Here is a 27,203-nt window from a genome sequence, read left to right as displayed (position 1 = left end):
TGGTAAGTTAAAACTCCCTTCTTTTTACAGGAGTCCACGTGATTCCAGCGAAAGCCCACGAGCTGAAGCCAAAGAAAACACTTTTCAAGAAAGGCCTTCTTAAGTGCAATTCAGAACAACAAGAAACCAGAAAAAAATCCAGTTGCAAACTAGAGTGCTATGTGACTGTAAAAACATGAACACATGACAGGGCAAAGAGAATATGCTGCTGTTAGCTCAAGTTAATGTACTGGGGCGAGAAAGAGAACCCATCCCCACCTTAATCCTCAGTAAATTCACTCCTGAGAGGAAAGACTGACTTGAAAGAAGGGTCATTTCTACCATGGTGGTAGAAGTAGGAATCTGGGAAGACAGGCAGCATCTGGTTCTTATCTACCATAGTCTTTTATGATGGAGACATGTCCTAACAGCAAAGGAACTTCCCTGATGGGAGTAGTACTGGAATGTTTGTGCAGACAGATTACTCATCCCTACATTTTAGAAGTTAAAAGGTACTATTAGAACATCTATTCTAATGTCTTATGCAGACAATCTCCTGTCCATTTTTTCCCAGATTATGACCAAGTATTGAATATCTTCTATACATGTGTTCATCTGAAATGTCTAAGAGGTGGAGGATCTACTGCCCTGGCTTGACTGTTGCAATGATTAATTAGTCCATGTATTAGAATTTAATCCTTTTGTTCTAATGTGAAGTGTGGCTTTTATTTCCAGCCAATACTTGCTACTCTTTGTAAGATTAAGAGGCTCTTTGCTAGGGCCCTTCACTACCCCATATTTTCTTTCCATGAAGATAATTAATAGCACAATCAAGTCATTGCCAACATTTCAACTACTCCAATAGACAGCCTTGCTTTGAGGAGACGAGGTCGTAAGGAGATACACTGGCTAAAACTCTTAACAGATATCTGCTAGATACACTTTTGTACTTTGATAGATCAGCCAAACTAAAACAAAAAGAACAAAAAGAACTGGCAACAAATGATATGATAGCCTAAAGGCTGAGAATATACCATTTCTACAGTGTTCCCTGATCTTTAACAGAGACAGAGTATCTGAGTAACATTACATTTTTTTCAAATGTTTTGAGCCACTTCCAAGTGTGTATGCCTCTAACTGTGGGTAAAACATATCATTTATTTAAACCATCCTGAAGATTTTATTTGAAAGCCTTCAAAGAAGAAGGTTTAAAAAAAAAGGGTTCAAATTCCTGGAGACAAAAATACAAGTATGATTGTAAAACTTAGTGTGGATCTTTTCACTAATAACTCAAAGATTAATGCCTCAATTAATTATCTGCATTTCACAGTCAGAAGCTTGACTAATACTGTATACTGCTGAACAGCAATCTAATGCTATTAAGAACAAAATGCTAAAACTTGGAGAGGCTTAAGATGGCACCCTCTTTTCCCTCTAACATTTTTACATACTGAAACTGGAAAACTCAGAAAGGCATAGAAGGAGCAGAATATGAGCTGCTGTTTCCCTGGAGAGCAGGACAAGAGCTTGAAATTCTTTGGAAGATTACGATCAAGCTTGCTGAGTTCAGAATATTTCTCAAATCTGGAACTATTAAAAGGGACTCACACAGGATTCTTTCACTTCTTTTCATTAAACCACAAGCAATAATCAAAAAAATCAACAAAAGCATCCAGACAAGGCACTGTGCAAAAAGCAAAAGTAACATTTCCATTTTCAGCATGTAGATTCCTCCTCGTCTTTCCAGGGCAGGCACATTAACTATTCAGCTTGATACAAACATTAACATGTGCATATACTATGCCAGCTTTAGAAGAGAAGGGGAGGGAAGGAAAAAAGCATGCTGTAAGCAAGAGGCCAAGTAAAACTGCTTTTTCTCCCACATCTGCAAAGATCGACTTGCTCAGACCTATCTCGCCAAAGGAGTAAGCCCCCCACCCATCTGCCACAATCATGTGCAATTGCTATGGGTCTCGTTTTTTCTTGGACAACTAGTTCAGCCAATGGTGTATCATTGCAGTGAGTGGAGGCTTCCTCGGAGATGTGTCAGCAGCAGCCCAGAGCACAGGCACACTTTCCAAAGAGTGGTGTGTGGCTCCAAAAGCTGCCAAAAGCAAAATGAATGCTCATGTTCTGTGCTTTGACTGTAAGTGACCTAACAAGGACTTATTAAAAAATTGGTGTTGAAGGGAGAAAGGGCTCACTGAAATACTGAGAGAGTTTAAGGTTTACCTTCCTCTTTCACCTGGGGAAACTTTTTTTGTGTGGTTGGTTTTTTTGAATGTAGAAGAAGTCAAGTGTGCTACGCATGATGGGAAGCAGCCTGCAGGAAGAAGAACACATCTGCAGCATCCTTGCAGGGCTGATACAGTGAGCTTTAACTCCAACCAATATGTCTGACAAGAAAACAGATCTCATGGAGTACAAAAAAATGCTCCCCTGCCAGGCTCGGAGCAGTCTGTGTATGAAAACACCTGGTACCCAATGATCATCTGTGGCTTGGAAACCAAAATCTAGCTTCAATTTCTGGCTTTGGTATCAAACCAAACACGCTGTTGCTTGGGATTCAGATGGCTGTTCCCTCTCCTGACTGGTTTCTCACAATATTTGGACTTTTTTATAGATGAAAACATATCAGAGTATAAGAAGCTGAACAGATGGAGCTACCAAGTTAAAAGGAGGTTTTCAGAGGATGCTTAAGGAAGAGAATTGTAATGTTGTGCTTCTGGAGGAAACCCATTTATCATGATTGCACCATATAAACTGAAGCAGAAAGTCCTGTCTTTCTCTATTTTGCTACCTCTACAGGCAGAGGCAAAATGATTTGTGAAAGATTTCCAGCAGTTATTAAGTGCTTTGAGCTGGATGAGCAGAGTTTATTTCACTTTGCTATTGATAATTATACTATCGTGACCCTGTAATTAAGGTCCTGTCAGCCTTTCCACGCCAAGCCTTATTCAAGGGATTAAATCAGCCATTTGAAACTGCACAAGGTCAAAGCTCACCACTGCAGTTGTCAGCCTGGAGACTTTTTTTTTTCTCCAAATGTGTATATTGATGAGCTCACTTCTTCCCTCTACGGCTGCAAAAAAAGAGATGTTCTACCCTTTTGGAAGCGATCCAGAAATGCTATGTCATTTCAGATCAGTGCAAAACCTGCTGCAATGAGAAAATATCGTCACGGTCTCCCGAAAGGGACGAGAGAAATTTCTGACCATGGTGCTGATTCCAAGAACAGAGAAACACGTGTTATCAGGCTGACAGCAGAAAAGAAAGATATTTCAATTCGGTTCCCAACGTTGTCTCAAGACTTATTTAAGAAAATTATATAGTGTTTATGGGTGTGGAGGGGAAAAAAACCCCCAACCTCTGAGTAACAGACTGGAGTTCTGTTGCACAGGCTATGCCAACTAGCACCACGAACAACTGGATAAATAAATATAAGCATAAAAATACAATTCTCTGTCATGTGATTTGCACCTGGATTTTATATCTCATTAAGTTCGTTTTACTGCACTGATGATGCAAAGCAAACTTTCCACAAGCTCCCCTTGGCCTCTCTCTTCATCTTGCTGATCCCTGTTGTTAAGTCTGTGCAAGAGTGAGATGGGGTTGAGCTGTTATTTTTTGCATTTAAGGAGTATGCTAGCTCTCACTGCCTCTGAGAATATGGCTTAATGCCTCTCACATCTCAAAAAGAAAAGGTCTGGCCATAAATCTGTGATGATCAAAATAGTTTGATTTTACTGAATTCAAATCTTTACAGTGCTTAGACAAATCAGTATTTTTGCAAAAGGCAATTAGCAATGGTTTGGCCAGCTAACTTTTAGATGGGAAGCCCATCTATTTTGCCTGTAGGGTTGTACCTGCAAGAAACTGCAAAGCTCTTACACAAATGACAGGCCTTTGTAACAAATATTGACATTAAAATTAAGATTGCTCCCGCCTAAACAAATGGCCATGTCTATGCAATAAATTTAAATATGTTCTAATTATTAAGTCAATGCCTGCCATTGGCTCCCCAAAATCATTGCTTTTTTCCCTCTTGGGGAAAAGTAGGAAAACACACTGACAAACATCTCCTTTCCTTCCCTAAAGAATAATTTTCTTGTCAATGTAGAAAAAGTCATGAATCTAAGGCTGAGAGTCGTCTGTTTCTTGGTAATCAATAATTTCTCTCTCTTAAGTAGCTTTATCTGTGTATCTAGTTGCTCCCAGAAAATGCCGATGGAATACCAGACATTACACAGATGCATTACTATCGATCTATCTTTCAGTCACACTACTATCAATAGGTCAGATCAGTGCAATTTGATATTTTTGAATATGAAACAAAAAAGGTCACAAGCAATTCATGCATGTTGCTCCTTAAAGAGAAAAATGATGTGAATTAAGGTGAGAGAGTAGAGAAATTTGTGTGTTCTGGGAATGAGCTTGGTCTTTAAGAGGAATTTATGGCTGATTTTGGAGACTGTCCCCAGGTGCTCCTCCCCTCTTTCACGCCAAGCTTTCCATGCTATTGAAGTTAGGGAATAGCAAAAAATATTCCTCTATTTGATTTGAATTTATCTGTTGAAAGTAAAAAAAACACACAAGGAAATGCAAGTGCTTCTTTCTGGAAACAGGTTCCTATTGCTCAGCCTGATGTAAATGAGCTCTGACAGTGCTCATCATTTTTCTTCAGCTAGATCTAAAAATATTAAGATTGATGTTTATCATTGGGCTACTGGACATCTGTAAGCTGCTGAATAAAGATATACAAAAGAAGACATTGATAAGGAATTTAATACATTGAATATTATTTCAAGAAAAGTTATTGTATTTTGTTCTGCATGGCTTTCTCCTACTGGGAAGACGAAAAAAGGACTTAATGTAAATGAACTATGATCTGTTTTCTCTTTATGGTATAGATTTTTTTTTTTTAAAATGACGTAACTACTCCTTCACTCCACTCCAACACACACAGTTATTAAAAACAAGTTTAATCAGTTGCAACAGTCTGGTAAAAGGTTCAAATGCATCTTTTTGATACGATGTCCAGAGACAACATCTTAGAATGTCAAGTCTCTCTTTCTGCTGCAAGCAAGTCTGGAAGAAAAGTTTTTTTATCTGTCCCATGGCATTTTTCCAACTGTGTGGCCCACCTAGCCCCCTTCCCATTCCACATCTGCCAGCTCATACTCCAACCAGATGTGCTCAAGTGGTGGATAGTCACATCCTTAGTCTTTAAATCCAGAACACAGGCCTTGGTTTTTGCTTGAACCCTATCTGCTACACTGCTTGAAGGTTTACTTTGCTGGCATTATTTCTGATTTATTCTTCCAACAATGTGATCAGAATCAAGCATTTCGGTTCAGATTTGGTAATGTTCCATCCTTCCTTTCAAAATCTTTATCCTCGGGTATTCCCAAGACAAATAAGGGTATTCCAGTTAAAGTCTGTTTGAGCTTTGTTCTTAACAAAGTCATCTTTCTCATAAGCAGACCCCCATAGCCTTGACCACTGGAGACTCCATGCACAGCAGTGCCCATATTGAATATTCCTCCAAGAAGGAAGACAAGACAGAATTAGGGGAGCCCAGGGGGTTTGGAGGACGTGCCGTGTTAGGAAACCGACCTGGCAAGGGAGCTGCAACAATTCAGCTCCCTGACCTTTAGCTGAATTTTTCTCAGCGACTGAAATTATTAACAGTCCTACCGAGTAACTTTCCAGGGCATGGGAAACTGGTTCATAAGGAGGTTTTGCTTTATACAAGAGAAAATGTCTCTGTATCCAGGGGATTAAAAATCCCAGTATGACTAAGACTGGAGGCTATAATTGTACATGCCTATATGAGCTCATATTAACTCTACGACACGAGTGGGATTCGGAGGAGTATATCAGATGCATGGGAGTTTAATTTTGAACTGCAACTCCTCTAACATGTTCTTATACCCACATGACCAAGCTAACCTATCTGCATCAGTGGCATTATTTCTTCAGATCTCTTTAAAACAAAAATTTTGAATGGTCCAAGTCCCTGCGAAGATAATAGATAAATTCTTCAGTAGACTTCTGGTGAGGGTTTTGACCAAGGGAAACATCTGTGTGTCATTATATTGACACATAAGTTTTGAAACAGAGTTAAAGGCAGAGAGATACTGAATTGAAAGAGGCTAAGGGAGTGGAAAATGTTAGCTTAAAAGAAATAATTAAATCTAGATCCAAACAATGCTTCTCTTCAGGAGAGTTCAAAGTGTTTTTCCCATGTGGGAGAGGGGGCAAGTGAGATGCTGAAGGAGGCATGACCTGTCCCCAGTGATGCTGGAGGCAATAGCAAAATGCTGAGTCAATACTCGTATTTTGGAGGAAGGGCCACAGGACGTAACAGAAAGCTTAACAGCTTTCCTGCGATATTATCTGTTGAGGATAACCCAAGAACTCACGCTATTAGATTTTTTGCAAAAAGTAAGTAAATTCCCATGGGAGAATAAAATCTCCTTCTGCTTCAGTGCATGCTCTGCTAAGAGTACTGTCAGGAGGCAGGTTTACAGGGTCACACCAATTAACAAAATACACACAATGATACAAGAATCTTACGTTAATGTCAAATATTGAACTCTTTTTTGGGATGTAGACAGACATATATGTTTTGCAGATGAGTAATTCAGAGCACAGAAGGAAGCTTACATACCAGTCTGAAAAGGGATGCAATTTCAACCTGTCAAGAGTGTTCAGCACTTTGTGGATGACATAAGGCCATATCAAAGTCAGTATTAAATGATTTGTTCACATAGCCATTTGCAGCAGTGTTGCAGAATGAACCTGGTTACTGTTGCTCTCAACCTCCTACTGCAAGAAATGAACACGACTGCAAATCAAGGATAAAACGAATCACAAAATGATGCCCTCGTTATTCAGTTCTCCATTTCAGAAAAGAATAGATACAGATTGGCACTGTATAAAATTCCTCCAAATCCATCACATGCTTTTTTTCCCAAGTCTATCTCATAAACAGATCTCCTGGTTCTCAAGCTCACCTTGGCCCCAGAGGGTGATACACTGCTGCTCGTGGGTCTGGCATATGCCGTTGTAGCAATAGCCGTCCACCCTGTGGCACGCGTGCCCGTCGTGCAGGTACACGTTAGCTGGGCAGTGAGGGCTGGCTCCTGTGCAAAACTCTGGCAGGTCACAGGAATTACTTGACTCTCTGCAAGAAATCCCCGCTGGTTTTAACTGCAAAACAAACAAAAACCCTTAGCTGCTGTAATTTCAATCAATAAGTTATGCAGTGGTATAACCCATGAAGTGCATGAACAGCTTTTTCCACTGGCTCTGCACCAACTGACCGCAGAAGACAGTATAAGGATTACACAGCTCTTTAAATACATTTATTTGACACAGGTTGCGAAGGGTTTGGCAGGAAGGAGGGCCAAACTGAAGTTGCAGCTGCAAACATGGCTCAGGTCAGAAGGTAAATCCAGCCTTTTGTTAGTTTTCAAATACAAACCAAATTTTTCAGTGTGCCTCCTGCAATCATGCCTGAACAGACAGGCACAGAACCACTTTGGGCTCTACTGCAAAGGATGCTCTGTAGCACTGACCAAAAGGTGGCCCAGAAACCTTTTCGTCCATATGGCTGTAACAACACAGCAGTGACCAGGGCAGCCAGCCGATCACGTAACATTATGTTATGTGTTATGTTATGGCTCACGAAGCCACCGGCCCACCTGACTCTGGATTCAGCTGCCAGAAAGCTTCCTGGGATGGAGGTACACTTCTTCATGGAAATGTCGCTCTATCGTGGGCATCAAGATCTTCTTCAACTTAATTATACAACTAGTCCATGTAACTGTTCCTGTCCTGTCCTGATTTCCCTGGATAACTACATTTTTTCAGAGCTGAAGGCAACTAGTAGGCAATGGTGGGATGTGCCAATCTGAACATTCACTTATCAACAACCACAAAAGATGGGTGTGCTCTGGGAGCAGCACTGAATTTTAACTGCATCCAGTGCCTTTGGTAAAAAACAAAGAGACATGAAGATTGATTTTGCTAAAAAGCATTTGCTAGCTGTTTTGATAGCTTGCTGCTACTGAGCTTTTAGGCAGATGGTTGCCACAGACAAAACTTGCTGAATGCTTTATTAGCCCATATGCAAGAGATGGTCTGAGAATTCAAGAAGGTAAATGCCTGTGGCAAGCTGGCTTTTTATAGTACGTTAGGAGTCCACGAGAGCTGATAATCTGCATTAAAAATATATATGCCATTGACAGAGTTAATATTTTAAGATTCTTCTCATAAAAAGAGGGTCCAGCATTTAATGACTGCTTGCCAGAGCACAACATCCATATAAGCATGAAAAACTCAAAACACATAAAAGTTCATGAAAAAAGAAGAGGTTTTTGCATGAGCAAATGAAGCAGCTACAAATAGCACAGACACCATTAAAAAAGTCTGTTGATCTGCTCCTTCAGTAACTGTTACAGTTTGAGCATTTTTTGAATTGCTTGCATAAAATGCAAGTGTCTTAATGCTTAATGATACCCATTTGCTTGTTCTGCATCCTTGCTTACTGCTCTGCAGCTGAGAAGATTATGGAATTCTTCCCACCCCACACAGATAAGAAACGTTCCCGTTGGTTCACCTTGCAGTCTTCGCAGCAAAGTCCATGTGCGCACACTGCTCCCGGTTTCAAAGTACAGGTAGTTGCATTACAGCACCGGTTTGTACATTCCTAGACGGAGGATAAATTTAGAGCAGACAACTTTCAGTCACAATGAGCTGTAAATCAAGAGGCTGCCTATAGCTCTGCCAAGAAAATCTGGGCATGAAATAATGAATTATGCATGAAATTCTACAACTTGATCCAAACAGTCTTGTCTGTCCTTAGATTCAACAAGCACAATAATTGTAGTAAAACCAGAGAAGCCATTGAGGAAGGCTGGTTTATTCTACCTATGGATCCAATCCCAAATATCACAAACAACTCAAGTATGCCGATACCAATCTTGATACAGTAGTATGGTGTTTTGTTGCCACAAAAATCAGTGGAATGATTCCATTGCCTCCTGCGAGATCCAGGACCTGTTTTATAGTTAGTGAGCATCACCACTAAAGCTCTCTATTTTGTGATAGCTGCTCACCAAACTTTGTATTGCATGGAGACTGGTGGCTGCCACAAAGGAAGATGATGACACTATTCCATGTAATCTCTTATCAGGGTATGTCAGTAACAGAGCTTTGAGAAAAGCATGAATTGCATTATCACTAACTGATACATCCCAATTTCACACTTATGGATTAGATGGTGGCATGTGTGGGCTTTTGCAAACTTTATTCTCTGTAGAATGAGCTAGTGAGAAGTTTCAGAAAATAATGGGTTTGTTTTTCCAAGATTATGCTCACAAGCTGCAAGTTACATCAGCTGCGCTGGAATCTCAGCTCTCTAACAAAAATAGCAGCAGATAAAATTGCTCTTCAGCTGTGTTAAGTCAGTTTGACTTAACAAGGGATCACTAACAATATAGGGAACACAGGAAAAATAAGTGGGTTAGAATGATGTTCACAGCCTCTTGTTACTTTATTGGCTTTTGTAAAGCTTTCCAACTGGAAGATAGGACTACCACTGCACTCACAAATAAAGAGCAAAATGATTCTCAGCATTTCACTGTTTTCTTAGCTAATATCTGCCTGAATATACAAAGCTAACTGCGCTGCTCTGAAGCAGTGGAACAACTTCCTGCACCTATTTTTGATCATGCCAGAAGGCAGCAGGCTACGCAAATATTTCTGTACAGCTGCTGTATTTAAGAAGTAACGTTCCTCTGCACAGAAGCACATTTTATAGATTCACCTCAGTAGCAATCTGAGAAAAGCAGAGTGGAGGAAAGCAATGTCAGTCCCATTAAGGTATTTCTGAAACAGTCAGCTCCTATACCCCATCATCTGGCCCTACACCAGCCAGCCATGGAAAGCAATCGGCATTCCACAGACGGCTTGGGATAAAGACACAGCTCTTTGAATGATGTTACTGCAGCCTTTGAAATTTCCAATTGCTCACTCACTTATTACTCATTGTAGGGAATGAGCTTGGTAAATAGTTTTTGTGCCTTGTCTATTAAATTTTCAGGAATGGTTTTAACATAAACAGGCAAGCGAACAGAAAAGGCTCACAAGGCTTTCAGAGGCTGGAGGCTGCCACCCAAAACTACTGCTGTGTTGTAGTTTATTATTATTAATTATTAGTAACAATAGCAATGATGGGAGCTGGGTTTCTTGGTGTAAGTCTCCTGGGCTCATCAGAGCATCTCCGACAGACTAATGCAACAGCAGTTCTAGCATCACCTGCATGGTGTCGGATACTGTAGACAGGTCATCTTGTTTTCAACCCCGCTTTTCTAAAAACACCAGATAGACCGCATTGGGTCAGCCTGTAACCCTTCCAGCCTTGTGCCTCCCTGACAGCAGCCAGCAGAAAATGCTTCAGGACAAGAATGTGAGCACACGTACATGATACCTTCCCAGCCCCCGGCTTCCCCTTGGCTCCACGGACATTTTTAGCACCTGTAACGTTCACTGGAAAGGAACTCGCAAGTAATCGACACAGTCTGGGGAGCAGCTCCTTCTGCTTGTTTGAAACCTGCCACTTTCTAACTTTATAGGCACAGTTCCTGTTGGGGGCAGTTGCTCCCTGCTCACTCTTTCCATTTCACTCACGATTTTATCAGCTTCTGCCGCATTTTCCTTCATTTTCTTCTTTTCCAGCCAGAGCCCCTCCAAAACTTTGAACCACCGTATTGCTTTTCTTTCAACCTTTTTCATTCTGCTTTATCCTTCCTGAGATCAGGGAGGGGAAAGAAAAGACTGCACATGCAGTTTCAGTTGCAGCATGCTGCAGATTTATAGAGGCCTATTGGTGCTTTGTTTTGTTTTCCTATTTCTTCCCTAGTAATTTCTAACAGCCTATTTACCTTTTAGACCACTCTTGAGCACTGAGCTGACATTTTCATGAGACTATTTATTGCAATATGAAGTCTTGTTCCTCTATGGTCAGAGTCAGCTCAGAGTCCATCATCTTATATGTGATGTTTGGAACGCGCATCACTCCGCACCGAATCCCATTTGTCATCTTAATGCCCAGTCCAGCTGTCTCAGAAGGTTCCTCTGCAGTTCTTCACAGCCAGCTTTCAGACCTACCATCCTAACTAATATCATCAGCAAATTCAAGACTATTCCTCTTCCCAGGCTGTTTACGAGTATGCTGAATTGTGTAGTCCCCAGGACACATCTCACGGATACATCACAGCAGATCTCCTTCCACTGCATAAAATGGATGATTTATACCTGGTTGTATTTCCTATCTTTTAACCCAATTTTTGCCTATGCAATATTCTCTCATCCTACAGCTGCTTAGTCTCCTAAAGAGGCTTTGATGAAAGGCTTTGCTCTAAAGCCTCTCTGAACTCCGAAGAGGCTGCAATAACAGCATCGTCCCTTTCCACCCACTTGTTAAGTCCTTTGGAGCGCGGTGATAGGTTTGTATAGACGAGATTTCCTGGCACAAAAGCTGTGTTGACTCGTCCCTGGCATGTCACAGCTGTTCAGGCACTAGCTCTTAATTACATTTGGAAGTAATTTGTCTGACTTCTGATTTACCAATTTGTAGTTTTCTGATCCCCCTTGCAGCCCGTTATAAAATTAGCCACATTTGTCACCTTTCAGTTCCCAGGGGCTAAGGATTTTAAAAAAAACAATTTTTTTTTTCCTTTCTTCTGTCTTTCCATGTGTAATCTACATTAACCCTCCTTCCAGAGACACTGTAGCATGTCAGACTTTTCTGGTAATATAATGCAAAATGAAATTGGAGCTTAATTGGTAATATCATCCTTGGCCAGGTCTTACACTCTTGGCCTGGTGGTGGGCATGCCAGCATCCATTATACTCGCGAAGACGACCAGCGCCTGATGCACAGGAGAGTGTAGTGTGGATGGAGGTGGTCAAACAGTCCCTACCGCATTCGTGTTTCCAGGGTTGTCTGAAGGGTGGGAGGTGTGCCACAGCCACGACTCTCCATCCTTGTGAATCCATTGCTGTCCTACTGCTAAGGAATGTCAGTGAGCACAGACCTCAACACGGGGCTAATATTTTACTTTGAGTAAAAGAGAAATATCCCTACCAACGACCTACATCTACATATTCAGATGGATATTTAATTCTGCTCACTGGTAAAACACAACTAGCATATGTTATTGTACAGCTTTCCATGCCATAAAATATTGCAACACTATTGACAAAACTTAGCTGGTGTAAATGACTGGGCAGTGAATTATTAACTAATCTAACGGGTCTTCTGGTACCACTCAGATTATAGCAGTAAATTCCAAATTAATTTCATTGGGCCCAGGCTGCAGTTTTCCAATATAATTAAAAAGGAAAAACATAGAAAGAAGAGGCAAATCAAGTCAGTGCTTGCTGACGTTAAGTGGCTTTGACTTGAAAAGGTATTGCTAACATTCAAAAGTGAAAATGAGAAAGATAACTGGGTTAGAAAGACATTTGCAAGCTGCTTGCACTCTATTGACTTTAAACAAGAAGATAAGCCTGCTTCCTCCAACCTTGTTACCCTGAAGAATGAGTGAACTGTCAGGAAATCCTTATGGCTTGTGTAAATCCAATACACTGTATAGACAAGATACAGCAATATCTCGCTGTTTTAACTGCCCCGTTCTATTTTGTCTGCAGAACCATATTTATCACAGGAAACAAATCCCTCATCTGCTGATGTATTTAATTCAGATAATCTAAGAGAAGTTCAGTAGAGCCAATGAGCATGGGAAGCCAAAGGGATAAGGATGTCGGCTCCGATCTTGTTTGACCCCCAGGTTTTGCCTATCTCCTCCTGATCTGAGCAGTCCTCTGACACATTCACTAAACCAAATGGAATGATCTTTGAAGTAGTAGCAATCTTTTTAGGAGGCAGTAAAGGCTATTTCTGTTAGTAAGGTAATTGGCTAGCAGCAAAGACAAATCTCATAGTGAAGGAGGGAAAGGTCTTGTACCTAAAAACTGAAGCTGGCTGCAACGAAAAAATAGCTAGGCAATATTAATGTTTACATAACTATTTATATTCATATTAATATAAATATATGAGTGGCTTCTCATATATGGAAACAAACCTTCAGTTAATGCATGGTATCTTGAGAAATTTGAGCAATGTTAACAAATTTATTTTGAGTTTAGCTTATTAGCTAGTACTTAAAGGAATTTCTGTTGTTAGGAACATGACAGTTAGTCACGGTTAGTCTCTTGGACAAGCCATGACGGAGGGTGTTCTCTAATGGCGAATCGAGCACATTCTTAACTAAAGCCCTGCCTGAACTTCAGCAACGCAAATGCAAGTCAAGCAGAAACTTCCCACATTTCTGAGGACTCTAAGGTTTAAGCTGATAAGACAGAAGCAGTGAAGGGAGAGTTTTGATTTAGACCAAGTAGCATTAACCATGCCAAACCAATTCTGATTCGTCTTTACTGTTAAAAACCTGCAGACAGGAGGTGAGCAGTAATTCTCAGGTGGTGTCTTACATCAGGCTCCCCGCAGTCGCACTCCTCTCCATCTTCCACATAGCCATTCCCACACTTCTGTCCACCAAAGGACTCCTTGACTTCAGGCAAGTTAAACAGACACATTCCCACTCCTTTTTCCAGGCTGTTTTCCAGGTCCTTTCTACTGCAGCTACTGAATACCATGGGAAACGGATAGCTAGAAGAAAAATACAGGGAGACCAAAAAGAAAGGGAGTATTATCAGACAAAAACATCTCTCTCCTGTCATGCTTGTGACCTTGTAGCACATCTATGCACTAACAAGAAGATTGTGTTCATTTTTTTTAACCCTTTAACATAGGGTTGAGAAAGAGCAACTCACTGTGAAATTGTGCCAAAAACATTTATTAGTTTCTGACTATGAGTAAGGGAATTTCCATCATTTTCACTTAAATTTGTAGCTTCTGTTAAGGATTGGAAGTGTTCACATTTGGACTTCCTTCTCCCTCTTTTGCATATGTAGTTATAGAGCAGATTTTGATCATGAGCCTAAAGAAATACTGTGCTTGCAAGGAGGATTCCCGCATTTACAGGACTGCAAAACATCCTAATCCTTCTTGGAAAATTCAGCCTCAAATGGCAAATTCATTCATCTCGCCCTGCAGTATGGCAAACTTCCTGCTCTTTTCAGGAAGAAAATATGGAGAGAAAAACACTGAGTTACTTGATAGGAGCCTGCTTCTACAATTCATCAAAGTCAAGCTTGGGAACTGCATGATTAAAGCAAATACAGTTCTTATTTTAAATCAGGATGACTGTAAAGACAGTACTGAAAATACCCATATTTTGAATTCCCACTGCTGAGAGCAGGATTTGGCCCTGCTGTGCAGGCACATAGCGGCTTTGATTTCTTTTGGAAAACACATAGACAATGTTATCAAAATGATCCAGTGTAGTACAAATGTCACCAGATAATTTGTGTTTTTCTGTTGGAGGACTTAATTCCATTTTTGAATTAATGAATGTTGAATTCCATTTTGAATCCATTGATGAATGTTTGCAGTTTGATTCACAGATACGAGACAAAGTGGCACCTGGATCTGGCCACCAGAGCCATGTCCTAAAGTCTGCTGTGCCCTCTCTGCACTGTGATGTGCACGTGGTTACGTTGAATCTGGATCACAACCAAGTCATAAAACAGCATCACCTGCTCCGTGGTCCAGCAGTAATTCAACATTATGGTAGCACAGGGAGCCAGCCTGATAATGACTGGACTTTATTCACAAAATGCTTTGTATCACTCACATGTTATTAGGGCATAATCTTTACAGATAAGAAGATAATAGATGGAAGTTCTGCACTGCTGAACTTCAGACTTCGATTAATCTACTGGTTTTTCTAACATCCTGAAATGAAAACTTGCTTTGTGAATGATGATGCCTATAGGTATCAGAAAGGGAACATTTCTGTTAAAAAAAGGAATGTTTGACAATTACAAATGCTATAGAGCTTCCTCTGCTGACACGAGGAGGTTAATTAGGATCTTCTAGAAAGGTTATGGGTACCTTACAGAACAGAATTTATTTTGTGCCTAGTTAAAATTACCTTTTACAGATTCTTTTGCAATAAAACAACCAGCATATTGGAAAAGAACATAAACATGACTCTAAAGAAGAAAATAATTTTTGTGTATTGCTATAGGGTTTCTCTAGTTAAACTAAACAGTTCTGTAATTCACTGCCATATGACTTCAGAAAGTTAATAGGCATCTCCACTTTAAAAGCTGATTTCTGGAAAATATCAATGTTTAGGCAAAATGACAGAGTCTAAGATAAATAAAGAGATTTCAGAATAGCATGAGGTAGGAGTCTGGCTGCTAGCTGCAGCTCTGGGCCCCAAGGGAAAACAGGGAAGGTACTTGGGGTAATGGAACAGAAAATAAGGGCACTTGGGAAACCTCCTACTGACCATTTTGTATTGAGCAATTGGAGATGTTCTTAACAGGACACCAAACACTCCTGTCCTACTCTTATTTTGATTGGAAAAAAACCCACAAAATTTTGTGTACGTAACTATGAACAAGTAGATGGATGTATACTACTATCAAACACCAGAAAAAACTCAAGAAACCCAGATACATCTGACTGATAAATCCTGCACAAAATATATGAGTGCTTGATCAGACATGAGACTCATATCAAAGTATGAATAAATGAATACTGCATCATCCAGGCAAGATCCTTCACTTCAGTGACACAGATTTACTTTGATATCCACAGAGATGAGACAGAGAGACATACATACCTTACACGGACTGAAATCAATTCAGGAACACAAATAATGCATTTTTTCCTGCGCCATATGTCTCAGCCACACATGGATCACGAGAACAGCTCACCAGTCAACACTGTCAATATTTTAGGGCTGTTCCTTTGTATCCATGAATACTCAGGGTGATTTGCATGAATGTGAGATGTGTCTGTCCATCACCAGGAGAACAGAATCCTTACTCTGTACCAGAGGTGAAATAGTGTCATTGTTAATGAATGAGGTTTCTGTTTCCCCCCAAAGGAACTTCAAGCTGTTTCCTATTTTGAACTAAGAGATCCATTCATCTTCTGGCTTTTCCTGCTCTTGACGCTGATTTCCTCAGCTGACATCAGTGCAGCACATGTTATTTGATGAAATTTTCTGAAAATACTTTTTCTTTACCAAGCAAGCTCAAAATAAAGCAATACAAAACCAGAGATGAACCCAACAAGTGGAAACAGAGAGCAACTGACGGGTGACCACACCATGCAAGAGAAGATCCCACATCAACTGATGCCAGTTGGTATTTCATTAGAAACATAATTGATCTTTAATACCGTGATATTCTGACACACAACCATTCTTCATTTTTCTGACAAAAAAAAAAAAATCACATGTAACAGCCACAGCATTTGGTCATTGTGATTTTAGGCTACATTTTGGCTGTCTTTGCAATTTTAAAGCTGTTTCATCAGAAGCATGAAATCCCTGGCAGATGGGAAGGGACGCTATAGATTTCAGATGTCAGTAGCATTAGGCATGACGTTTAAGTGAATCTGGAGCTTGCGAAAAATGATGAAGTAATGGTCATGTGAAAGAAACTCATCCTCTGAACAAATGCAGCAAGCTTCCTCGCACTATCCTGTTACGAGGTTTCAGACCTCACTTGGGAGGACTACCTATGGGTGGGAAAAGTTATTGGGGTCTCCACATTAAAGTCAGTCCTTGACCTGTCTCCAAGATTTCAGTAACAGGCTAAACAGGGATATTTGTGCTTTCTGTGGTAGCTCAGACACCTACCCTATTGGAAGAACCCTCAGCCACCAGCTCATATAGGCCACTGGAGAATCCTCCAGAGGTAAAAAATTCATTAGCAATCAGTATATTACATTGTCCTTCACTCAAGACATTTTCTTTTACAGATCCTTATTTTTCTGCAGTTGGGAAGAGAAAGGAAACTTTAGTCCAATGTAATTCCTATTCTAAGATGCTGAATAGCCCAGACATTTTCTACACTGTTTGAATCTGTAGATTTAATACACAATGAATCATTTTGTCAAACCATTCTGGCTGTGGGTACAACTCTACAGAAGTCAAATCGTGCTCAGCACTACATCAGTCTCTTCAGTGGGTTTACAGCAAGGAAAATAATTTCAGAGTCTTTCTACCCCTCTTGAATCCACAGCATTCCTCAGTGTCTCCTTGGTGCTTAAAGGATGCGCTTAATCTCAAGCAACGGATATCCTAGCTCTCAGCAAAAATAGCTTTGACTGCTCCTGCAAATGAGAGCTTCACAGTAGTAAGAGGATGCCTGGTAATTGATTCCGTTAGAAACAGAGTCTGGTCTTGTCCCATTCATTTATATTTCAAGCACTCAAGCCATTCAAATGCCAGTTTCCTTTATGTAGTTTTGCGTTTAGCCTGTATCAGATGGCTCCTTTCATTAACTAAGTGAAGTGGCATCATCACTGTGTCAAGTCCCTTTTAAAAATAGAGTTCTTTGTACTAGCACCGCGTTGCCCAGCATAGGCTCTTTTTGCATGAACTATAAAAGTTCTTCTCTATCATCTCCATTTCAGAGGCATTCCCCCTCCTAACAGGCTGAATAACGAGAGAGTACAAGCACAGAAACAGAGAGAGTCACTGCCCCAGAAAATTATAGTCTTAAGAGATCAGACAGCCAAAGCATTCAGGAGAAACCGAGTGGCTCCTGATTCATGCAGGGTAACACAGCAGATCAGCTACGGGCCTAGCGCCGATATCACCGCTGAGGCTGGTGTGCCATGTTCACCATTGCTGTCTTTCCCATTGCTCCACCTGGAAAATGCCTGGAGGGGCGCCGACTTGGGCTGCAGGAGATCTTTGCTCCATTCCAAACCCTACCACTGCATTGCAGCAATACCTTGGGAAAGCCATCTGAAGTGAAACTCCCTTGGTTTCTCCAAACCATGTCTACCTACATCTTTAGGCATCTAAACATTTAGTACCTTGGATCTACCTCCTCCGTGTTCCTCCACCATAAAACACAAGATATTTTGCTGTTTCTCAAGAATCGTCACAGAAGTGGTAACATCATCTATGCTTCTGGCAATTCTCTATGCATTGCACAGGAGGATAAACTGCAGGTTCACAATATCTTGAAAACTAACATTTTGATTATTATGATTACCACTATCCAATCACATTTTTTTCTTATTCAAGAACTGAAGGCCTTTTATAAAGTAACTGACTTGTTCTCTCCAAAATGTTGGCATATATACACACATACATTATATGTATATATAAATTATATACCTATGTATAGGGTTCATTTATTCCAGTTCATATCGCAACCTGATTATTCAGCATTATGGCAATGTTTATACAGAGCCTTTTACCAAAAGGCCCTGAAGTATTTTACAATTATTCACTCAATTAAAATGCACAACAGCCCCAAAGAGCTCTATTAAGTACCACCAGGCCTTCCTCCCTGAGGTAATATGATAATTGGAGATTATATTAATTTTAAAAGGGCATTTTGGTTTTCCGGAGCATACTTATTGAAACAACTGTTGACTAGCTAATTTCCAAAGGTGCAGAAAAGTGGGATGGGGCTTTGTCCAGAATGCTCAAAAAATCAAGCCTGAGAGGCCACATCTGGAAATTGCTAAGGCATCAGCCGTGCTTTTTAGGAGCATGACGGTGCTCAAAGACAAGAGGGGTGCTGAGTCCCAGCTCTCTGAGTCAGAAATTTCTCTAGTCAAGAACCTGCATTTCCAACACTTTCCATGACAACACCTTGTCTGAACTGAACATCACAGTGTCTCTTTGTGTCTGTCTCTACCCTAGGACCCTTTGAGATTCACAGCTATGAATACTTACTCTCCTTAGTCTCCAAAATTCTTGATTTTTGGCTGCACAGTGGCTCACTTACAACTGGAGAGGAGGAGAGCAACTCAGATCCCTTTACTGGAGGCAGAAGATGTGAGTTTGAGCTCCCTCTTGTTCAGACTCTACAGAATGACTTTTGCACACGTGTGTAGGTTTTCTGCTACATACCCCAGTCTTACATAGGAACCTAAAAATAGGGGGGGTTTAAACTTAAAAATAGAGATAGGTTTTCTTTTGTTAATTCAGATATAAGTGATTTTTCCATGGAAAAAATGTCAGCAGTAGAGAGAGTAACACAAGACTAAATTTCTAGAAGGTAGAAGCTCAAGCGACATGAATGTTTCTAGACCCAGGTGTTGATTTCAAGGAACTATGACAATTTTCCAGCCTCCTCTAACTCCTGATCTAATTGACATAATTCTTTCCCACTAAAAAGCATCCCCCTTGGTTTTAACTTTCTAGACATTATTACTGTTCTCCACCTCTTGTAAACAACTTTTTATGGTCTCCTAAGAGATATGAGCCTACTAGAATAAAACTAAATTTGCTATTAGATGACATTTTTTGACACTTCAGCCATTCTGTACAGCATGTATGTTAATGAATTAGTAAGCATAAAGAACCTCACAGAATTAGGTATTAAGCAGGAGATAAAATCCAGTTTTCTTTGATTTTGAAATAGGTCTTCAAATACTACAGATCCCTTCGTGTATCAAGTTCTGTCATTACACATTATTTCGTACGCCTCATGTTTTAATAGCAATTGTTTAAAATTAGACAAGTGCGATAATATGGAAGGGCTTTTTAATTTATTATTTAAATGATGTCTTCATTTGTAAGTACTTTTGAGGGAGAAAGACACAAATGCAGTTTTAAAGTAGATCCCACAAGCACAATAAAGGAAGACCCTAAAGGTATCTGCAGATCCTCTCTCACCCGATGCTTTTGCAAACGGCAAACACCCAGGACAACTGGGAGGAGGGGGTAAACTGGAGGCCCCTTTGGGCTCCTGGAAAATGTACAGACCCTTGCAAGCAGCACATGATAGAGCTTTGTACAAGACACCAGTCCCAGAACTGATGGGGCACCCCTTTTTTGGCAGTATTGGAAGGATTCAGATAAAAATGTAGAGTGGTTTTATATATATTTATATAAAAAGTATTGAAATGGGAAGTTTGCTTCATGAGTCTGACAACTCATACTTATTTTCCTAGACTATTTTTCACTCTTTTGCTCCTCTTTTGTAGTTTTTAATCCCTAGAGCATCAATAAAGTAGAGCACGGAACTGGGCCATGTAGTTATACATGACATCAAAGCTCTTGCTGTCTGAGTTCATGGTCAGTCATTTAAAAACAAGCCTAGATTTCTCCTACAGCTTTTGCTATGTTCACTACATGGTAGTTTTTACAATTCCAATAAATAACCGTGAATATGTCACACTAGTGGTTAATTTGATTGATGTGTAGTGGCAATGGCTTGTTGTGCTACAATGAAATTTCCAGGGTTATTGAAGAGAAAGTCTTCCCAAGTAAATGTTTAAACTTCACACACAAATGCTTTAGGTTCATTTTAATTTGGCCCTAGGGATAGCGCAGATTCCCAGCATGCATTCAAGTAATCTCGCTTCAGGTGCCTAGATTGGATTGTCATAGCCCCAGCTGAGACTTGACCTCTCCCATTAAACTGAAGGTGAAAATTTAACTACCTGAAATATTCAAAAAGGCAGATTTATAATACTGAATGTGGGACTTCAGGGCAGAAAGCAGCGATGAAACAAATGGATGGATGGTTCAGAAAAGTACTTTCTGCAAAGGAACAAAACTTAATGGCTTTATACAGTATATACTGTCACGGCTTGATATTTCTGCAGTCACAAAACTGCCAAATAAAACATTATTAGCAGTTACTTTTACTTTGACAAATGTAGGGTCAGAGAAGTTTTTTCTTGTTGAGAGGCCTATTGTGACTTTCATTTCTGTGTTCTGGGGGTGAAGCAATACTAAACCAATTTATCAATCCTGACAGTATTCTGACTATATGCTGGAGTTATCTGCATTGCAAAAGCTCGATGGGAATTGAAGTCAGACAACTGTTCTTCCTGTTGGAAAGCAGACAGCCAAGGAAAGTAGCTATAATCAGTTTGAATTTGCCTCTGGCTCATCTTTTGCTCTGTTTCCTTTTAGACCACTACCTCATTAATAAAAATTTGCTGGATTGCTGAGAGTTCAGGTTTCACAATCTACTACTTAGAAGTTGAGGCTAATCCAATGCTGACTACAGTAAAAGTGAAAAAGCAACAAATAGCAGAGGGAGGGATGAAAAGGCCAGGCCAGGTCTGGTCCCAGGCTAAGGAAAAGCAGGGCGGCAGGCGTACCGTGCCAGCCAGCAGTCGCCAGCAATGAAGGAAACTGTAGATAAGAGGCACAACCAGAATGCCCTGTGTTTAAATTTGTCACACAAAACACAACATCCTCAGCACGTGACAAGAAAATAAAGACAAATGGTCCATCTCGTTTCTCAAAATACCTTGCTGAAGATCAGCTTCCTACTGATTTCCGGTTAGATAGAAGGCACTGTTTGACCTGGCTTGAAATGCTAGGGCAGCGCTACATCTTGATGACAATTCATTTAGTTCCCAACATGATTTCATAATCAGCTTTTGGTTTAGACAGTTACATTGTGATTTTCTCCCTTGAAAAACCTTGGAATTGTTTTTTAAATAGGTCAGGAGCAGATTGGGAGGAAAAAAAATAAATCTGACTTTGGGAACTTGGTTTTGAGAGGAACACTTTCTAAAGAGCATGTTTGGGTGAGGGAGAAAAACAAAACAGTTTTTCAAAAACCAAAGCAGACCAAACAAAAGAGAATATCAAACCAAGATTGTATTACAGAAAATCAACCGTGATATTTATTTATGGACATTTCCCTCTTTCACCAGTACAATCTCCTGTCCTGCCTGCGTGTATCCTAAACACAACTCGTGACATACTGCACCCTAAAGAATGAAAGAAGCATACACGGTTGTCCTCCCAGCTGAGGTAATCAGTGTGACCGGCTTGATTTAAAGACCTGCCATACTGTGGGTACTTGGCCTCAGCAGATGGACTTGGACGAGGATGAGCCTGTATATCAGGTGAGCAGATTGAATGAAGGCAAGTTAAGGGAAGAAGACTCCGAGGAGGGCTAAGCCCCACAAGGAGGAACCCAGGCCAGGGAGAAGAGATTTGGGAAGCAGCCCTCTGGAAAGGCACGTGAAGAAGCTGCCCACTGCGAAGAGCAGTAGCAGAAACACTAAGAGAATAAAGTTCATGGAAATGCCAGTCAGTGAGACGTAGGGGCTAGAGAATAACGTCTGAGCCCTGCAAAAAGCTAGAAATAATACATACCTGGGGGACAGGCTCATATTGATTTCACTTAACATCTGTACTACCTGTACTCTTAATAAATCAGGGCTTCAAGACAGGAGTATCTGACTTCCTAAGCAGCATGGCTCAATTTTTTTTTGTCTTTTAGAAGGTCCAAAAGAAAGAAAAGTGAGGCATAACAGTGCCAGAAATCAGACTGCATTCCTCCAGCATTTCCACCTTCCCTTCTTCTGCTACAAGATAAGCACTGAGAAAAAAGCAGTTTATCCCATATCACCTAAATCACCTCAGACAAATGGAAATGGAATTCTTTAAAAAAAAAAATCATAAATATAAACCAGCAATAAATCACTTTTTTTAGCTTCCTTTTTCTTTTTCACAGAACTTGAACAAAGAAAATAATTAGTAGCAACATTGTATGTAATCATTATTTCAAGCCATGAGAAAAGAATGGATCCAGCCATGATCGGAGACTTAGGGATCCGTAAGCAAGCATATTAAAATTTCACTCACGGGAATTAAAGGCTTCTGAGAAATCTAAAGGAATTGATAGGTATTGTGATGAAATCCTGGCCTTATTGAAGTCCATAGGAGCTTTCCTACCACCTTCGAGGGAGCCTGGATTTCACATCTAGTGCTGGTTGGCTGCCAGGGATGATCATCAATGGCTGCATCAATGATGAAGGTGAACGCAATTTCCATGCTACGTTACAAGCAGCCAGAAAGGCTCCCTAGGACACCAAATCTATTTCACCTCTTTATTTTCAGTGACTTTACACTAAAATAGGTGGTCGCTTATCTTCATCTCACCACTGGGGCTGTGCCGTTCAGTTTTAAAAAGCTGAAATGGAGCCTACCTGCATTTCTGCCCCAAGAATCCCACAGTAAATGCATCCGGGACTTTGTACTAGGCTTTGACATTAGAAAAGAAAAAGCATGACTTTGCAGGAAGCAATTGTTGGGGTAAAATGGACATCTTCCCTCTCTGAATTTTAAACATTTTGCACATCTATCCCAGGCACAAAAAGACTCTGTGATTCCCATGACAACTGTGGCAACTGCAGCTGTAGGCATCATTTAATTAGTGATTCAGCCTTCCAAGTCAACATAAATTCCTCAAAGTGCTTCAGGGCATACAACACATGTTCAAAAAGGAGCATTCACGTGACCTTAAGAATATGCCCTTTAAGGTAGGTTTCCATTTATACTCTGGGAATTTGGAATTCATTAACACCAATTAAAACTGGACACTGTGTGCTTAATTCTCCATGCACTGCACTACAGGTTTATCCCTGCAGGTTGAAAAGTTTTTTTTGATGAAACAGAAAGCTAAGATAAAGGGAAATGTCCTTATATGATTTGTTCTCATGGGTCATGGCAATAGCAGTACTGCAAGAGAAAAATGTCCCTCACAGAGCTATATTTTCCATGGATATTACACTGACAAGACAAAATGCAGCTGAGTTCTCACATACCAGCATCCAAGCCAGTAAAACTGTACCCATTCTGGATACATCACATAGGAGAAACCATGACTTGTCCTTAAGTATCTGCTATAAATAATCACACCAGAAGTAAAATGTGTTTTCATTTGAGAAGTAACCTCTCTCCTTGTCAGCTTCACTTACAGAAAATGCATGCTGTAAATCTGTACGAGTTCTCCTCTAGAATACGCCAGAAAAGCCAAATATTTTCAGGTCTAACAGCACATCTACTCAAATGTGGAGGAGTAAACTAAAATAAAATGCAAAATCTTCTTCTTAAAGGCCTGCCCCATAGCTCTGTGTCCTAATTGTTAACAGTGACCCACTCCTGTAAAGGACTGGGAAATGTGCAATGTATTTCAACCAACGCTACTAATTCTTCAACGCAGATCTTATTTACTTCAACAATTAAATATATCTGTAATGTATGGAAATTATTAACAAAAAGGAATGCCAAATGCACTGCAGACATGGGGCTATTTGGAGTTAAGTGAAAGACTGACATAAATCTATTCTGTAATCTCATGGCTGTTTCCTACTAAAGGAAGGACCAGAATGCAATGTGCTAAATTACTAGGGCATAGGGATATGTTGCTTAAGTTTTTTTAAAAAAGCAGTTGCACTGCTGGCACAACAGACCTAGCTCTGTCACAAGCAATTTATTACATCAGTATATCAACTTTATTAAAAAAAGAAAAAGACAACAAAGAAGTCTGTCTTTGTGCAGAGCTCAGCTCAGACTGGCTTGGAAACATAAACAGCTTCAGAGTTTAATTAGAAACTGTTTACATCTTAAAGATAATTTCATTTTCTTCAAATTGTAGCAGAGGTAATTCCAGATAGTTCTGCTGACTCCACAGTTTAATGTCTCTAAGCTGCCAGACCGAAAAATGCAAAGCGAGGTCTGCACAGCTGAAAACAAACTGAGAGGGGTCAGGAAATACTGTGCTAACTAATAATGGTTTGATTATCTAACGTTTAACAGCTCTGCAGCTACAAGATGCTGTGAGATGTCTAGAAAGAAGAAAAGAGAAGCAGTCAGTAAATTAAAGTGCCCTTTCCCACACTGTATTTCTGATTTCTGTCCCATTTCTAGCATGAACTTTTGCCTTTTTTTTAGCTTATTTTATTTTATTTTATTTTTTTTTTAGCCTTGTGAAGTGTTGGAATAAGTGTTTTCACTTCAAGTTGATTTGGTACCAAAGCCAAAATGCTGTTTTCATGGCATACCTGACTGCCTCCTGAAGCTACGGAGAACTGCTGGAAATCTCTGGAGGGTGTGTGTTTTCATAGCCCGGTTCTGTAGAGTCCAGTTCAGAGTTTGAATAACCAAAATCAAGGTGACTTTATATCCTGCTTCCTTGAGATCATTTTTCAAAAAGAAGAAATGTGATTGAAACTAATACTTAATACAATAAATGACACATGATTAGTACTTTCCTGACTTGTCCTTTTTGTATGGCAGTTTAAAAACAAAAATCAAACCAAAGCAGATCACAAAATAACAAGACTCCCCACAAAAGCCTTGGAGAGCCAACCCTGCTGAGCAAAACGGCTCTCCAGGAGACATCAGCCACCCATCTATCATGCAAATATATACTTATGCATTATAAAATCAGCATTACTGTTACTAGCCTTCTTTTGATGTGCAGTCCTAAATCTCATTAATGGTAATGGGTGATACACGAGGGAAGAACAGACCTTCAGCACCATCAAAGGACATCAGTTGTGTAACACGCTTTAACGATAGGGTGCTGTTCCCCCAGATGCTGCCCTTGGTGGTGAAGGCAGACAAAGGAGTTGCTGAGCATCTCCTCACCCTGACCCAGTCCTGCTGTTCACAGTAACCCCAGCTGCATCAGGATAACTGCGCACCCGAACTGCCAGACAGATCACTAAATAATCCTCATTACTACACATGCTTCCTATGACGAAAGGCTGAGAGAGCTGGGGTTGTTCAGCCTGAAGAAGAGTAGGCTGCGGGGAGACCTTATAGTACTTAAAGGGGGCCTACAAGAAAGATGGGAATAGTCTTTTTAGCAAGGTCTACTGCAACAGGACAAGGGGTGATGGCTTTAAACTAATAGAGGGTAGATTCAGACTAGATATAAGGAAGAAATTTTTTACGATGAGGGTGGTGAAACACGGGAAGGGGTTGCCCGGAGAGGTGGTAGATGCCCCATCCTCGGAAACCTTCAAGGCCAGGCTGGATGGGGCTGTGAGCAACCTGATCTGGTTGTGGATGTCCCTGCCAATTGCAGGGGGTTGGACTGGATGGCCTTGAAAAGTCCCTTCCATCCCAAAGCTTTCTATGATTCTGCCCCCACAAGCCTTGTTTTTAACTTGGATGATTTCCATCATCTGGATTATCACGTGGCCGCACAAAACGTTGTTCCAGTTCACCAGAGGTGGAAGCAAACTGCAGCACAGGAGCAAATCAGGTTGGAGTTTAGATCCACAGGCCACTTTCTCAGCCCAAACCCATATTTCATGGTGTGGGTGTAAAGCGATAATCAGAACTATCGGATGGCTTTTGGATAGAGACCCTATATACAGATTCTATAATTCACATGCCCATGACCTGCCATTTAATTTTACTTTAATAGAGAGAACAAGCCGACCTTGATGGTCCTTCCCATCTTTAATTTTTCCCCATTTCTCCTCAGTAGTACTTACATGGAGTCAATTAGTTTAATTTGGGACTTCACTCAGCCAATTCTTAGCAAATTTATTTTGCTCTCACTCTCTCACTCTCATTCACAAACATGCAGCTTCCCATTGGCTATCTGTTTTAATTCTAACATAAAGGTTTCAGTTTTACTTAAAAACATACTGAGAACAGTGGGTGTTTTTTGGATTGGTTAAAAAAAAAAAGTCTTTTCCAAATTTCAGCGGTAAATGAACAGTATTTTTCTACATACTTTGTACGATTTCTGCTATGTGCTCTTTCTGTGTTTCTAATTGTTCTCCTCCCCCAAACCCTGCCTCTAAAAACTCAACAATTAAAGTGAAATTGTGAATTGAAAGGCAATTACTCAAAATTAGCTGTTATTTTCTACCGAGAGGCACAGTTCCATAAAAATCCTCCAAAATGATGATCAATAGCTGAGAGGTTAAAGAATTGATCTCTACTCCATTTCTCCTTTTTCTTCACTTATGATCACTACACAAAACCCAGTCCCCTGGCTGGAGCAGAGCCCCAAGCTATCTTGCAGCACAGGCAAAACACGAACATTTCCATCAGCATGAAGTCACAGTGCCACAGTCCAAGCTCCAATTCCCTGAAACACATGCAGTCATATTTATCTGGGTAAACTGAATTTAAAATCTAACCAAATCAGAAAGATACACTGACTTTAAATTCTAGCTGTGAAAATGGAAATGGTAACACAAAATCCAAGATAAGAACAGCAAAAAAAAAAAAAAAAAAAGGCAGGCATAGAGGGATTCA

At 40.3% G+C, this 27,203-nt stretch overlaps 1 protein-coding gene across 2 annotated transcripts in view; it reads right to left on the bottom strand.

The window, feature by feature from the left end:
- The window catches only part of ADAM12 (ADAM metallopeptidase domain 12), a gene marked incomplete at both ends in the record, with an annotated part of 185,819 nt that overhangs the window by 17,924 nt on the left and 140,692 nt on the right, over nucleotides 1-27,203 (bottom strand). The window contains 3 exons of one of the 2 annotated variants that reach the window (XM_082308395.1): nucleotides 6,999-7,194; nucleotides 8,606-8,695; nucleotides 13,543-13,720. In XM_082308395.1, coding sequence (XP_082164521.1) covers nucleotides 6,999-7,194; nucleotides 8,606-8,695; nucleotides 13,543-13,720 — 464 coding nt within the window. The remainder of the gene's footprint in view (nucleotides 1-6,998; nucleotides 7,195-8,605; nucleotides 8,696-13,542; nucleotides 13,721-27,203) is intronic. The other variant, XM_082308396.1, reaches the window with a different exon arrangement.

Source organism: Platalea leucorodia (genome assembly GCF_965183815.1).
Source record: "Platalea leucorodia genome assembly, chromosome: 4".
Taxonomy (NCBI): Eukaryota; Metazoa; Chordata; class Aves; order Pelecaniformes; family Threskiornithidae; genus Platalea; species Platalea leucorodia.
This window is presented reverse-complemented; position numbering and strand designations above follow the sequence as displayed.